The 16,462-nt window shown below is 32.8% G+C and overlaps 1 protein-coding gene across 1 annotated transcript; it reads left to right on the top strand.

Annotated features, from left to right (window-relative positions):
- The first annotated feature begins 8,570 nt into the window (after positions 1–8,570).
- LOC143222682 (uncharacterized) lies at positions 8,571–13,988 on the top strand. The gene is made up of 2 exons (XM_076449514.1): positions 8,571–8,961; positions 11,979–13,988. The coding sequence occupies exons 1-2, from the start codon at positions 8,904–8,906 to the stop codon at positions 12,446–12,448; spliced, it is 528 nt and encodes a 175-aa protein (XP_076305629.1). The 5' UTR covers positions 8,571–8,903; the 3' UTR covers positions 12,449–13,988.
- Positions 13,989–16,462: the final 2,474 nt, after the last annotated feature.

The following is a 16,462-nucleotide window of genomic DNA, read 5'->3' as shown; positions in this document are numbered from 1 at the left end:
ATTCCGACTGTACAAATTAGCTCTGTCAGGATGTTGGCTTGTAAGGATTTCACAATGCTTCAACTTCACAAACATTTTACACAGTAGTGATTCACAATAGTATGTTATGCTGAAAATTGAGATGAGTCACATACTGGTTTTCTTCAGTTCAGGATATTTTATTTCTGGAACTTGAATTCATAACTCAATTATAGAATGGGATTTATGGATCATCTTTATATCCAGGTCTTTCTGTAGTTCTATTAGTTCCATTTCCGCGGCAGATGAACCAGAGGTTCGAGAATGGACAACATTATTGATCTCATCAACCGTAAATGGGTTTACAAGAAAGAAAAAGCAGGACTTCAGCTTCTGCAAATCCTCAAACCTGCCTAGGAACTTATCTTTGTATTCTTTTAGTTTGTGGTCTTTTATTTCAATATCAGGGAATGTATTTACCCTCCTTTTAAGATTTGGAAAGTAACTGAAGTTTCTTGGTAATATGTCTCACTGAAAAAGTCTTATTTTATTCTGAAAGCTGAAAACTATCTGAGTAAGATCAGATACAATCTTATCCTTCCCTTGAGTGCCAAGTTGAGAGTTTGTAGATGATTCATAATATCAGTAAGGAACATTAGATCTTGCATCCATTCATCATTTCCCAGTTGAGGATAGAATCTTTTCTTTTTTTCAAGAAAAGTAGTAATAGGCTATAACAGATCCACAAACCTATTTAAGACATTGCTGGTTGGCAGCCGCCTCACAATGCAGTAGAAAGAGATATCACTGGGTTTCTCTCCAAGCTCTAGTTCTTCAATAAAATTTTTTAACTGTCTTTGGGTTTTCCCATTTAATCACATGAAATTCAAAATTTCAAGAAGGAATTTCATAATATCTTCATACGTGAAGTATCTAGCTGTCAGGAGTTCACGATGAATAAAGCAATGAACAGGGAGAAACTCTGGAAAGCTGAGATCACTTTTTATAAGTACAATTAATCCTACATTTTTCCCACCACTGCATGTGCTTTATCTGTTGCGATATTGACGAGTTTATCCAATGAAATATCGGCATTTTTAATGTCAACACCCTGAGTTGTTTCTTTTAGTGCTACTAAGTCCAACATTTCTTCTTTCACAGTTATATCACAGGAAACATAACGAACAAACACCACCATTTTTGGGTTGTCTTGTATGTCTGTAGATTCGTCAAGGGCTAAGGTGAATGCAAGGGAATTCTTTAAATAATTTTGCCTGAAACATCAGCACTGGTCTGGGAGACATGTCTAGCTGTAGTGTGGCGTGAAACTGGTGTTTGTACTATTAGTCGCTGAAGTTTTGTGTTACTTGAATCTAACACTGCAACAACTTCAGCTATATTCTTCCTAAATTCGTCATCAGGATATGAGCGTTTAGCACGAGCAATATTCCATGATATAACAAAATTGGCTTCAGTCGTTGTATCAGCTTCCTTACTGAATGTTGTGATGATTTTAACACAGTTAACTTATTGTTTTTCCGTAATTCTGATTTTGGTGGATAATCAGACGAAAAGATTTTGTGATTTGTTTCATACGGCGTTTCAAGTTATTGGCTTTGTAATGACTGAGTAACACATTGCAGATTAGACACAAAGGTTTACCTCTAACGGTGAATGCTAAATTTTCCTCTCACTCTGGCTTAAAATTTCTGTTTTCATCTTCATACTTTTGCTTTTTACAATTTGATGACACCAACTTCTTTCACAAAATTTTCACAGACACTTCTACAAAATTAAAGTGAAAAGAAAAAATAAGCTCCAACACGCGCAACGCAACCAAACTCTGCAGCGCCTAGTATCACACTAACACTACGCTAATTCACTGTCCGCACGCAACCAAACTCTGCAGCGCCTAGTATCACACTAACACTACGCTAATTCACTGTCCGCACGCAACCAAACTCTGCAGCGCCTAGTATCACACTAACACTACGCTAATTCACTGTCCGCAACGCAACCAAACTCTGCAGCGCCTAGTATCACACTAACACTACGCTAATTTACTGTCCGCAACACGGCCACACACGTCAGTATCATGCAATCGCAAACATGCCCACCAAAACTAATATTGTCAGCACTGGCTTGTACGATTACTGATTTCCAGCACAATTCCTCTGTAATCCTTGCTGATCCTAAATTTCTTTAATCCCTGACTGAAATATAGCATTAAAATTGTGATTTAAATTCTTAAATATATTTACTTACCATCAACATTAAACTTACATTTTAATCCAGTAGACTATCAGTTTATACCCGATAAATAATTATAAATCTTGAATTTTTTTTATTTACCTTTTATATTAATTGTGATGCAAAAAGGAACTCAGCCAACATATTTCTGCGAGCCACTTTATATGTCAAAGAGCCGCATGTGGCTCGCGAGTCGTGGTTTGGCCACCCTTGATGAATAAGGTTTAGACGAACTGTTGACTGTTTGTTTCAGACATTTACGTAAAGCTACTCAAGAGCTAGTTGCACAAAGCTGTCTCTGTACTTTTCAACTGATAGAAAAGGTAGCTGTCGAATATCATAATCTGACTGGCTTTCTTGTAGTTCATCTATACTGCCAAAACGTGAGACGCGCTTTTGAAGCAACAGGACGTTAACCACAAATACTGTACTCACAGCCTGTAAACACTAACAAATAGACCTCTGAGATAAAAAGTATAGTCTGTAAACATAGATATACCTCTTGTATTCTATTAAGGTTTTGAAACATCGTAGTTCGTGCTGCGATGCAGTACACTTTGCCAATTTGTGAGGCTCTTGAGGAGTTATCACTATCAAAATCTCTCTAATCTTTGAGTGTAACAGCTTGCAGTGTCTTTACTTTTTAAGTTTATAATCTTGTCCATGTCTTAGAACAGTTATTTTGCGTTAATTGCTTTCTACAATCATAATAGAACAAACAATATGAATTACTTGTCAAATTAGTTGTCAGCTAAATTGCCTTCAATGACACGAGCCATTAATTATTTGTTAAAAGATTTTTGTAAATATTTCCTCTCCTACACAGTACGTAAACATTTCAAAACTTGCGTTCTGTAATCGTTCACTCTCGTCATTGCTAATATGCTAAATGCTTTCTTCGTGTTGCGGATTCTTACACTGGGTTTTGCTGATGGGTTGTTTATGGATGAAAGTTTAAAATGTATGTTTTTTCACCCTTCTAGAACCATATATTGTATAATGACAATTAGAAGAGCGTTTTAGCAAAACTACTTTTTACGAAATTGTTATATTTTTAGAAGTTAGATTAGAAAAAAATAAAATCAGTTACGACTCCTGTAGTATGTATCCAAAATAACATCACAGTTTTTTTTTCTTTTAACTTTCTACTTGTTTACGCTTCTTTGACAAGTGATAGTATTACATGTTCTTTATTATATTCATAACCCTGAGAAGTTCCTGCAGTTAATTCGTAATTATTTGCCATTTTCGTGTTTTTTTCATTATGTATATTTTTGTACTTGTCTTGTATCTACATTAATTTATTATATAATGATATGAGGCCTGTGGAAATTATTTTATTAAAAAAAATCTAGCCCTCAGGAGTATATGTTAGCAATTAAACAGCACTTTCAAGTTATTTTAATGACTCATCGGATGTAACAGTGTTCACTCCTACATATCTACTTTGATTTATGTTTAGGATCCCAAACGAGAGACATGCAATAGAGCGAGATGAAGCTTGTTATTGAATATTGATATCTGGGGAGTTTCACGTGTCTTGTGGAGTTTTGTCCTTGATATATTTGTGAAAGACAACTAGAGAAAAGAACCGAAAGCGGGAAAATTCAAATTAGATCACCACATTAGAACAGTAAAAGCCTCCTAGTGGCACAGCGGAATGTTTGAGGACTCACACCGCTATAAACCGGTGTAACGATTTCAAACTACCCCCTGTAAATGTTACCCCACGGTAATTTGAATTTGTTTTCATATTACCGGGAGGTTGGACAAATTCGATTTCAGGTTATCCCCGGGGGTAGTCTGAAATCGATTTCATCTTACCCCCCTTGATTTCAAACTACTCCCTTCCCAATAGACTCGTTTTAACGGTTTGTTAAGATACTAGACGTTTTTAACACACTTAGTGTGTGTAAATAAAATTAACACATTAATAATAATGTAAAAATTCGAATATTTATCATGTTCTATATCTCATGCTATAAATCACTCATTTTTATTTCAGTGCGCATAAAGAAATATAAAAAAAAAATATGTATAAATTACAATATATTGAATGAAGACAGAATGTAGACCTTGTGGTCGGCGAGAACGAGCCCTTAAAATACCTTTTATCTTATATAAATCATCAATTTTAACAAAAGAAACAATAGGCCTTTTGTCTATTATCATGTACTTAGATACGTACTCGACACGCACTACAAATATTAAAAGCAATCATTATGTTTGTCATTTTGGCGTTAGAAGAGGGGGTAATTTGAAATCAAGGGGGCTAATTTAAAATCGATTTCATATTACTTCCCCAGTACTCTGAAAACGATTTCATATTACCGGGGGGTAACTTGAAAACGGGTGTAATTTGAAATCGTTACACCGGGTTTTGATACCCATGGTGGGCAGAGCACTGATAGCCCGTTGTGTAGGTTTGTGTTTAATTATAAGCAAACCAACAAACAAAAGAACAGTAAAAAAAATAAAATAAAAAGCAACAACAAAGACATTCAATTGAATCATGTATCAGTGATTACCGATTTTCTATCTAGCTTTGTCTCCAGATATTGGTAAAATGAAGCTGAACTCCAGGAAGACTACTTTTATAGGATACGAAAAATATTGAAGGAAAGAACCTACTCACCAACACCATCTAAACTTTAATCACGAAGAGCAGACAGAGAATCTATAATTTAATATTTCAGTTAGACTCTGTGGCTATCATAACATAGCTTTGCTATTGTAATTTTCTCACTTATTAATTAAAGTATGCTACTAAAGCTATTAATGCCGTTTATCGCCGGCCCAGTATAGCTAGGTGGTTGAGGCACTCGACTTGTAATCTGAGGGTTGCGGGCGTTATAATGTTACAGTCAATCCCACTATTCGTTGATAAAAGAGTAGCCCAATAGTTGACGGTGGATGGTGATGACTAGCTGCTTTCTCTCTGGTCTTACACTGCTAAATTAGGGACGGCTAGCGCATACAGCCCTCGAGTAGTTTTGCGCAAAATTCGAAACAGACAAATCAAACCGTTTATCGCAAAATAGCTCATTATTATAAAATACATTATTAAGTTAGTTGTAAAAATCAATTATCTATTCAGTTATAAAAGTTAATTATCTATTTAGTTGTAAAAGAAAAAATTTCAATGTAATTGTAAGAGTAAATTACTAATGTAGTTGAAAAAGTGAACTGCATGTTTAGTTGTGAAAGTGAATCACCCATTTAGTAGGAAAAACTAATTACTTATTCAGTTGTGTGACGAATTTACTATTATATATTTATATTAATACCGACGTTTGTTTAACTTAAATTGTTATTTAGAAATGTACATTACTTATTTATTGCGAAATTCCCGCATATTCACTAAAGTTGTAGAACATTCTTGAGTGTAAAAATCAGCAATACACAATGTATGTTGTTTTGCAAGCTGAAATTTTTAGACACACCTGACACTTAGAAAATTACCCAGTTCGACGAGCCAAGAGACAGTATATATTATCAGTTTGCTATAGTTGTTATACTATAAACCTTGGAAGCTTTTGCTGTGGCTAACAATTATTAATCGGGAACTTTAGATATTTAACCAGGAGCCTTTATAGATTTCGAACATTACAAACTGTTTAACTTCAGATGTTAGTATTTCTTCGAGGACATCAGATATCTATCTTCCTCTGTGAAATGTAAGCTTATTAACCACGTTATCCCAAACAAAAATAGAGCTAGCTAGCATTTCTGTCAAGTAAAGTATTTCTATATATCAACATAAAAGTAATTTTTGCCTTAAGGATCTGGACCATTGATAAAATATTCAGTTCCAGATTAGATAGAAGACTGAATATTGTTTGTAAGTTTGTAAAATATCTGTATGTAAATAAGTATTTGTACTAACTAATGTAATAACCATCATTATAAACTGTATTTTTTGTATATTAAAATATATTTGTGTTAGGAAAGAAAATTGCGTATCAATCTTGTTGGCAAATATAATAAATTTGATACATATCGATATTCAATTAAATTATAAATTAAACTTAAAATTTCCGGCTATTTCAAATCGTAATACGTAATGTATTAAATCGGGGACTCGTCCAAGATAAATTATAATACGCAACAGAAGACATTATACAACTTCAGCGATGAAATACTCACGTGTGATCAGTGAAGAGCTAGCTAGATCCCCGTTAAGTGAATTGTTGCTTTGTGAATTGGAAATTAATTCTCTCAAGGTGAACCCTTCATAAGATATCAAGAAAGTTCTGTATCAAATAGAATACTCAATATTGTTTGTAAGTTTCTTAAACTTTTGTATATAACCTTTATTATAAATTGTACTATTGTTTGTAAATTAAAATATACTTGTATTAAGAAAGAAAACAGTGCGTAGCAAATCGACATTTAACTAACTTCAAAATCCAAATTACAAGCTAACTCAGTTTTAGGCTATTTGAAATCATAGTACGCAACAGTCGTAAATATCAATTACCCATTCACGTGTAAGAAAAGAAAGGCAAATTAGCTGTAACTGAAATGTTAAAATATTACAGTTATTAAAGACTATTACTATATCTTTGTGACCAGCGTCCAAAAAGTTTTCTTTAAAACTTAGGATTTAAACGCCGAATGTTGGCGAACTATTAGAAACCAATAGGCCTAAAAATTGGTTTCTAAAATCATGTTACAGCTAATTACAGTTACCTTGATTTTTATGTCACAGTATTTCTTACAGTTAAGTTTCAACACATTTAAAATTAATTGTGAATGATCTGTTTTGTGTTTATTTGTACTTAAGCACAAAGCTACACAATGGGCTATTTGTGCCCTGTCCACCACTAGTATCGAAACCCAGTTTCAAGTGTTGTAAGTCACAGACAAATCGCAGTGTCAGTGGAAAGGGGTTATTTTCTGAAGTAAATGTTTGGTCTGGAATTAAACTTGGAAAAATCAATTTCAGTTTCTAAGTATATATATTTATATATTTTATGTTCACAGAAACATTAGAAAACCGAATTTCTTATTGGCATTCACATTCAATATATCACTGAATATGATGACTGAAATATCGTCATCAAAAGAACATCATGCCCAAAGCAAAAACTTGACTGGAAAAAACAAAACAGGCAGTAAAACAATTCCTTTTAAATTCAAGCAACTACTGATTATACTTGTACAATTTAAGGTGTTTAAACTATAATTGCATGATATTTTAATCATTTTAAACAACTGTTTGAATATTTATTTCTTTACTCGAAAGATTTATGCAAATTTTATCTCACGTAAACTTATTCTGCAATTTAACTATTATAAGGTGGTGCCTTGTACATCTTAAATTGTTTAGAATTTTCTATCGGATTTTCGAAACTTTTTGTGTGTTCTTGAAAACGAATTGAGTGATTTGGATCTCACATGTTGACGCATCTTCTCAACAGCTTCATGAATATTTACGATAAACGCGTGAAACGACTTCAGATGTATCTTTTGTGTTATTAAACTACTATAGCTATAAATATTCTGGTTGATGATAATATTGGTCACTTCGCCTCTAGATATTTCAGATAAGTAATTATTTTTTCTCATAAGTTGACTATTTCGAAGACCACTTTACAAAACTGTTTGATTATATATATATATATATATATATGTTTTATTAAATTCATTCCATTGATATGGATTATGAATAATTTTTGTTGTGGCTTTGACCTTGAAGAAATGGTCTAATCATCTGATTGTAAAAATTATCGTATTATTTGTGATTTATTGCCCTTTGGCTCAGCTACATTTCTTTATTTTGTAAGCTTTCCACGATTGTATACTAATTATCAGTATACAAGATTTCATATTGTTTCGATAAAATCCCTGTGACAAATTTTGATATATTTTAATTAGTATATTTCTATAAACAGAAACGATTACGCCTTGCTTACCACAGGCTAGAGTAACCATAAGTTATTGAGATTTACTCCTTCCTTTAAGTTAACAAATATATATATATACATTGATTTTGGGGATGTTTTGCAGAGATGTTAAATGAAAAACAAAGGTGGCTAAAATACATAGTCCAACAGCTTACAAACAATAGTATGATTAAAATAAAACTTGTTCTTTTGGTGATTAATCGTTTTGTGTCGTGGTAAATAAGTTGAGTTAAAATTTGAATGCATTACAACTACGTATTTTTGAATTTGTCAAATACTCATAACTTCAGTTATCTGTCACAAGGCCGCTTTTCGATCAAGCTGGTATCCTCCCCTTCTCCTTCGCTTGACCTGAAAGTTTCGAGTATCGTAACAAACGTACGATTCTACCATAGAAACAGAGGCGGGGCTTTCGTATCGAGTACGCGTAAATAGAAACTTAACGGGTGGGGAACTCAACCAATCACATTTGTGACATGATAGGTTAACTTGCGAGATAAAAATACGAAGAACTGTGGCTAACCGTAAAGTTTGTAAACAAGAAACGGAACATTTTCGTGCAGGCGTGGGGCATTGCACTGCAAAAGATGTGTAGCTACTGCTAAGTTAGAAGTAGAAGACGTTTAAACAGCTGAGTGAATATTTAGGTTTATTAAACTCTGAAGGTAGTGAGAACTGAAAGTCGTGTTTCTGGTAAATACGTTCGGTGACCAAAGCAGACCTAATTCTTGTGCTACACTCAGTTCAGTTGTAGGCAGAACAACGTAATTAGTGATACTGATCATAATGTCTACATTTAGGGTTTTATTCTTCTTGATTTTAACATGCATTTCCTTATCCTTAGGTAAGTACTTTATCGGGATATCTTTTAGCACTACCTTTAAGTTCAAAATACTAAAATTCCTTAATAGAGTAACGCTAGTATGTTTTAATACGTTGTGTAGTAACTACATTTTGTTTAAAAGACTTGTTTACCGTTTTACTTTACCGTATTTGATCTACAGAGTTGTAACACCTAAGATTTCATTGATGCATTATATTTTAAGCCTAATTTTACGTAAATTTACAATAGTGAAATGCGTCTGGTACAATTTTATTCCTTACAAGCGTTTTCAAACATCGGTTTGAAATATTAAAAAAATAATTGCATGATATTTTGTACAAAAACGTTTTCATCAGTTAATATAATGTAGTTTTTTTTAACGTAAAACTCCCATTGATTTAATTGAGTAATTGTATAATGTACATCAAAATTACAATTGATTGTTTCGATTTACTACAGGTAAAATGAACATTTAGTCGGTAGCATTTTTATTCTGTGCTGTGGTATTTTAAGTATATTAGTAACGTTGCTATCCCGGACCCGCGGTATTTGCAGTTATTATCAGTATATTAATAACATTTGTTATACTGGACCCGTGGGTGTGATAATTGTTTGTTTGTAGTAACGCATGAAACTACAGAATGGGCTATCTGTGCTCTGCCCACTGCAGGCATAAACCTGCTTTCTAGCATTGGAATCCCTCGAACATATCGCTGTTTACTGCGGTGCCTGTGGTATTGGCTGTTGCTATTGTCATAATATTGTTAACATTGCATCTCTAGGCATGCGATTGTGGGATTTGCTGTTGTTATTAGTATGTTTTATTACCTTTTGTAATCTGTAAAAGATTTTGTTTAAGAGTTCGAAATTTTGAAATATCTCTTGTCATGAAATTGTTAAAACAAATAAACGAACGAACAACAACAAAATAAAAACCCTTCTACATTTGTTTATGATGTAATTGACACAACTCCAGTACAGGAATTTGCACAATATTTAACAATCGCAATAATTTTTTACTTTCGCTGAGTTGTTAACTTTCTGTCACAATGTGTTTGCTGTACTTAAGACTATAAAATAAAAGAACAAATTGTTTGTATTTTTTATTAATCGTATTTAGTAAGTTGATTGTTTTTGTTGTTAATAAAGGCATTTCGGATTGAAGAAGCTGCACTGAATGATTTATAAATATTGTTTGAAGATATTTTTACGACCTGACCAAAACCATGAAACCCTGGTGTAACCGTATTAAAAAGAAAAGCAAGAGAAACAATTTCGTGTAGTGTTACTGGGTGAATGTTATAGAGTAAAGAGTTTTTTTTTTTATATTAATTATAATTTGAGAACTTTGGGATGAAAGAAATTGAAAGCTAATCGCATGGATTCAAAGCGAAGATTCGTCCGTGTGATTTGTTTTGTACATTCAGATGTATATAATATCTATTATATGGTTATGTGAAACTGCCGTTCACTATATATATGTATATAAATAAAAAGTTTAACCTAACCTAAACATTAAATCTAAATGTATCGATTCATAGCTACAATGACATAACTTACGGAATATTTACACGAACAGGAAAATAAAAACAGATCGAAAAATACGATTATAAGGATGAAAAAGTTCTTTATTGTATTTATAATATGGCCCATGATATTATTATTTGTGTAAAGTTCTATCTAATCAGAAGTATTAAGTTTTGAATTAAATTAATATGTTAAGACATGGATGGGTTTTAGGTTAATTCAATAGTTTCTCTAATACTATTAGTAACAGTCGAAATGTAAAATTTGTAGCATCGCTATATTTACACATCTAAACGGATAATATGTAATAGAACAGTAGTTTTTAGCAAAAAAATAGTAAGTCTTTATTCTTATGCAATTTATATATTTAAAAATGTACAAAAATTGTCCATAAATTTATTAGAGGTTACAGTTTGAATTTTGTTTAATGCGCCCGAATAAAACTTGTCTCAGGAACTAACTTCTCCAAGAAAGTTATGCAGATTGTCACGGATAAGATAAATTGGGCCGAGAAGAAAGAGGGTTATATAACCATCTCAATCGTGGTAGATATTACTATTAGTATAAGCATTTGTGACATTGTGTGTTTTATCTGTTTATCGCTGTGTGTGTGTGTGTGTGTGTGTTTACATACGTGGATAATATAGCATGTTCAGTATGACATATAAACAAACAACAACAAAAAAAAGACAAACTAATGAGTGATCCAAAGCGTGTATGAAATGGGAGGATACTTTGTTGTCAAGGCCTTCAGCGTATTGCAAAATACTATCTTGTACCGTAGTGTCGGGTTTCGAGGTGAAGGCCGTTTTCCTAGAAAGCGCATATTAGGAAATTTTAAGTTGATTTCATTGGAGTCCACGCCATTCGAAATTTAATTTTTCTGTTAATTACTAGTTGTTGTTTTATTTTTCATTCATAAAGTTAACTTTGAACACAAATGTTTTCTTGATGTCATTTGAGTTTTAGTAGCATTCGTAAGGACGCTGCATGTGTAAGGCCAAAATACTAATACTAGTTTTGCCAGTAATTAAATTTTAATGGTAACATCTCGGATATTTTGCGGCATTTTTTCCTAAACATTTTATCTCGAACTTTCTAGTTTCTACGTGGTAGGTTTTCAGTCGAAACTTGTATAACGAAAATTATGTTAGGGCTTGATGAGAAAGGCGAAGCATTAAAAAAGTGGTACACGTTCACTATTGACCTCCGTTACAAAATTTCAAAATGACCAACAAATATATTAACTTTTGTACACAATTACGCAACTACAGATTATAAAAATCCTCGAACATGTTGGTACAGGTCATATTTGAGATATTTATGATAATTATCTAATTTGTGTGAAATTGTGTTTTACAAGTTCACTGAATAACGTTAATATGTAAAAGGTGGTTGATGGATTTTATTTTTTTTTCTTCTGGAATATTTAGTTTCTAATTGTAAGAGTAAAGACATGTTTTTATTAATTTGGTTGCGACTGAGAACGGAAATTGATTTATTATTTACAGTTGTTGAAGCTTTACGAAATCCAGCAGAATACACTGAAAAGAGGAAACATATCAATCAGAAAGCAAAAACTAATGGTGGATCAACTGACAAGGATTCAAAAAAGGAAAAGGGTCAAAGTGAGGGTCAAACCAATCGTATAACTGCTCTCCGATGCTGCAAGATTGGAGAGATGGTTGCTAAGAGAGGAATGTTTTGTAATTACGACATACACGCGGATTATAAAACCATGAATAACGTGTATCGTTCTAAGCTGAAACTCCATGGAACCTACGAACATAATCCAACTTTTACTGGGAGATACAAGACCGTTGCCTTACGAGTTGCTAAATGTTTTCATCACAAACTATTACTAGAGAAATGTTGCCATTATCGCGCAGATTTCATTAGGGCCCGAAAAGCATGCCGAGAGTTTAAAGGTTTGGATAGACGATCGTGCCGTAAGCGAGTGAAGAAGGAGTATGGTTATTAACCACTCAGGGTTAGGCTTAGATTACTGAGCCTGCTGAAAATGACAATCTGGCAATATAATCAAAGTAAATAAAACCAAAACATGCTTAAAATTCGGATAGTACTGAAGATCTCCTTTCGGTCTATCATTGTTCTAAATATTTATTTTGCAATTTAAAGCCAAATTGAGTGTTAAAATGTTTTATTCCAAAATATGAATACCACTAATTGGTTTAATAACTGTCTGTAGTATATTGTATTATTTTGCCCAAGAACAAAGCTTTTGTGACCTATGAAATTTATTGAGCTAATTTACTAAACATTACAGCAACAACAAGAATGTACACGTATATTTCTTTAACAGAAGAAATATTTTTGCAATTAATTTCTGCGAAAAGATTTTTTAGAGCATTCAATATACATGGAAATGTTATTGTTTCTGTTGATTACTCAACGTTTGAGACAGGGTTCTGAAAAACAATGTTTTATTCCATACAATACTTTCCGTTTGAAAAGCCATTTCTTTAGAAAAAAAAGTTTAGTAAAATGTTCAGTATTTTTTTGCAGAATTTGTGAATGGTTTCTGTGTTAAGGCAAATGGGTTTAAGGGGTTCGAATTCCTTTGGTGGACTCGGCAGATAGCCTGATGTGGCTTTGCTATAAGAAAACACGCAAAACTATTGATCATTAACATTTTATATTTAATCCTGTTTTTGTTGTACAGATACAATGAATTAACGAAGGAAGGATAAAAATGCCTTCCTTGTTCAGCTTGACGTAAAGAATCAGATGAATGTTGCGAAGTTGGCATAAGACTGTACAAGTAAACTAGTGTTTATTTGCTTTGTATATGTTTTATACTGAAATCGGAATTCTGATCATTGTATTTATTACATTTTCTTCAGTGTTTACGCATTCTTTAGGGTAAAAAAACTGTTTTATTTCTTATTAGCCTTACTACAGCCTAAATGACATTTTATATAGAACAGTAAGTTTTAAAGTTTTCGTACGAGTTTGTGTAGTTTATATTAATGTTTGGTGCGAAATGATGTTTTCTTTTTCATATATACGTAATTTTTCCCCACATTAACATCATTCAAAAATTCACACTATATTTCGATTGTGTGTATGCTTAGCCTTTTATTAACTTCTTGATAAGAAAGATTTATTTTATATTAAAAATAATGTACGTGTGAATTTGAAAATAAACCTGGTTTATAAATTTTAAACATCCATGATCGGTCATATTTTTATCGTCGTGAAAAACTGTATTGTTTGATATTTGAAAACAAATATTTATGTAATAACTTTTTTCATAATGTTATACTTCTGTAAAAAAAATCATGAGTTACTGACGTTAATTCGGATTTGTTAAATATATTTTTCTACGGTTTGTTGGTAGCAATTGTGAAAATTTTAAACATACGGTTGTAACTTAATTAAGTGTATAATTCTAATACCAAAAATGAGCAGCTACAGAAGTCAGATGCTCAAATGTTGTATATAAGCATTGTAAACTTCTTAGTCCTTAGAAAATAAAAATATTAATTAAATATTTAAAATAATGCCCTAATATTATTTGGTGGTGTTTGTCACACTTGTCATTTGATAACTCAAGAACAGGAATGGTGTTTGTTTTAAAGTTTAGTGCTAACTGTCATAATATTTTTATGAATATATACGGAAAGAAAAAAATGTGGTATTTAATTTGAAGTAACCATAAATACTACCGAAATATCTTATGCAAGGAAACCTCGTAAAAAAAAAAAGCTCACTAAGGCCTTTATAAAATATATTTTATAATACACCACAGATATTTTTTTTTCTGTATCTCAGAACGGCTGGTATGGGTATTAATACGTTTACTAATAAAGCAGAGAACAATGTTTCGACCTTTTTAGGTCATTTTCTGAGATACATTTTTACTTCAAGTGGGTTTCTCATCATCACAAGGTTTTTGTTTTTTAATGTACACTTAAATTCTATTCTTAAAATAATCAACTTAAACATACAAATGGAAACATTTTTGCCAAACCACTAATTACTCTCCATGAGCTTTGAAAGTTGAGCGCGAGCTGTATTGTTACTTGAGGTACGTGACTTACAGTAGTCGATACGATACGTGTCTAGGTGTTGATACCAGAAGCTTTACCAACGGTTTGTTACAAAGTTTGTCTGTAATTTATTATCTACATTACTGACAATGCCTGATTTTAATACTTCGCACTTTACAATGCTTTTTCAAATTCTCAGGTTTGATAAACTAATTAACAGTTAGCAAGAGAAGTAAAATAAAGTTTATCTGTCTGGTTGGTTATTGTTAATCTATGTTACTTTGTATGTAATGTTTTTGGTAAAAGAAATGAAGTCAACATGTTATACTCAATATTCAACTTCCTCTCCTGAATTATTAATTTGTAGCAAAAATACGTTATTGGATGTTCTGTTGTTTTTGTTCGTTTATAGAAAGCTTTCCAAATTTTGTGAAGATACGTAAATCGTATCGGACGATGTATTTGTATTTTGAATTTCGCGCAAAGCTACTCGAGGTCTATCTGCGCTAGCCATGCCTAATTTAGCCGTAAAAATAAGACTAGAGGGAAGGCAACTAGTCAGCACCACCCACCGCCAACTTTTGGGCTACTCTTTTACCAACGAATAGTGGGATTGATCGTACATTATAACGCCCCCATGGCTGAAAGGGCGAGCATGTTTGATGCAACCGGTATTCAAACGTGCGACCATCAAATTACGAGTCGAACGCCTTAACTCACCTCGCCATCCCGGGCCTCGGATGATATATGATGGCCAGATGTTTAAGGCACTCGACTTGTAATGTGTAGATAGCTCTCGTGTAGCTTTGCGCGAAATTCAAACCAAACTATGTATGATACAATCGTATCACGGATTCACAATATGATATGTATCGCTGTATCGTCACGTCACACTTTTGGTTGTTACGTCCATATACTAAACAATTAAGCATCTCTATAAACTCGTATTTAGGTCTCCGCAGAGAGACTAGCTGTTTTGGTTTGTTTTGAATTTCCCGCAAAGCTACACGAGGGCTGAGACGTGCTGTTTTTCTTTTTTTTTCTTCTTCCTCCAAACTCTTTTCAATAAATCGCTATTCTGTCATTTCTTGACGGATCAACTTGAAACTTGGTAAGATATCTTGATCCACTTCGCCCAGATACATTTTTCATTCTTTTTTCTTCAATATTTAGTCCTATTCAAAAATTTTATAGGGGCAAAACCCCAAAATGTATATTTTTGGCTCATGTGCAGATATATTTACAGCAATCAAGATTGTTTGTTTATTTGGAATTTAAGCACAAAGATACACAATGGGTATCGAAACTCAGTTTATAGCGGTGTGTGTCCACAGACATACCGCTGTGCCAGTGGAGGTTGGGAGTCAAGATGAAATGTGGCACAAGTATATATGTTCATGCGTTCAACACATTTATATACAGAAAGTATTGTATTCACCCTTTTCGAGTATTTTAGGCGAGTCGCAGCTAATAAAAAAACGTACAGAGGTGGACAAAAAGTTGCCCCCTTGAAAAGGTTGTTAATTTATGTTTTTATTAGATAATAGTTTTAGTATACATAAAACTGTGTTTTAAGAAAGCAGGCAACGAGATATGTTAAAATACGTTTCAAAGTCCTAATTTTTAACAGTGGCTGTCGTAAATACCCGAACTTTTCATCAGTTTAGTTACCTTTTTTCATAAAAAGTGTTGTGCACCTGCTGTAGTTTCTTTAGATCTTCTTATTCCAATCAGCCTACAAAATGATCAAACAAGTTTTTCTGCGATAACTGAACGTAAAAATGAAACTAAAAAAAAACAAAACAGTTTTACAAGTTAATATTTAGTCGATATTTCCTTGGATTTCGGTACTGCTTCACATCGACGTGACATGCTTTCAGTGAATTTGCGCAGATATTCCTGAGTGATTGACAGCCATCATTCTTTGAGTACATCAAAAAAGTTCATCTTCCGGGTTTAGATTGCGATCTTTAGTTAATCAG

The sequence above is a fragment of the Tachypleus tridentatus genome, chromosome 8 (assembly GCF_004210375.1).
Source record: "Tachypleus tridentatus isolate NWPU-2018 chromosome 8, ASM421037v1, whole genome shotgun sequence".
NCBI lineage: Eukaryota > Metazoa > Arthropoda > Merostomata > Xiphosura > Limulidae > Tachypleus > Tachypleus tridentatus.
Note: the sequence above shows the minus strand (reverse complement) of the source record. Positions and strands in the feature narration are given on the sequence as shown.

Excerpts from the sequence above, each read along its gene's own strand:
- LOC143222682 (XM_076449514.1), top strand. The coding sequence starts at position 8,904 with ATGTCTACATTTAGGGTTTTATTCTTCTTGATTTTAACATGCATTTCC. Across the intron at positions 8,962-11,978 it reads ATGCATTTCCTTATCCTTAG|TTGTTGAAGCTTTACGAAAT; the intron begins GTAAGTACTTTA and ends TATTATTTACAG.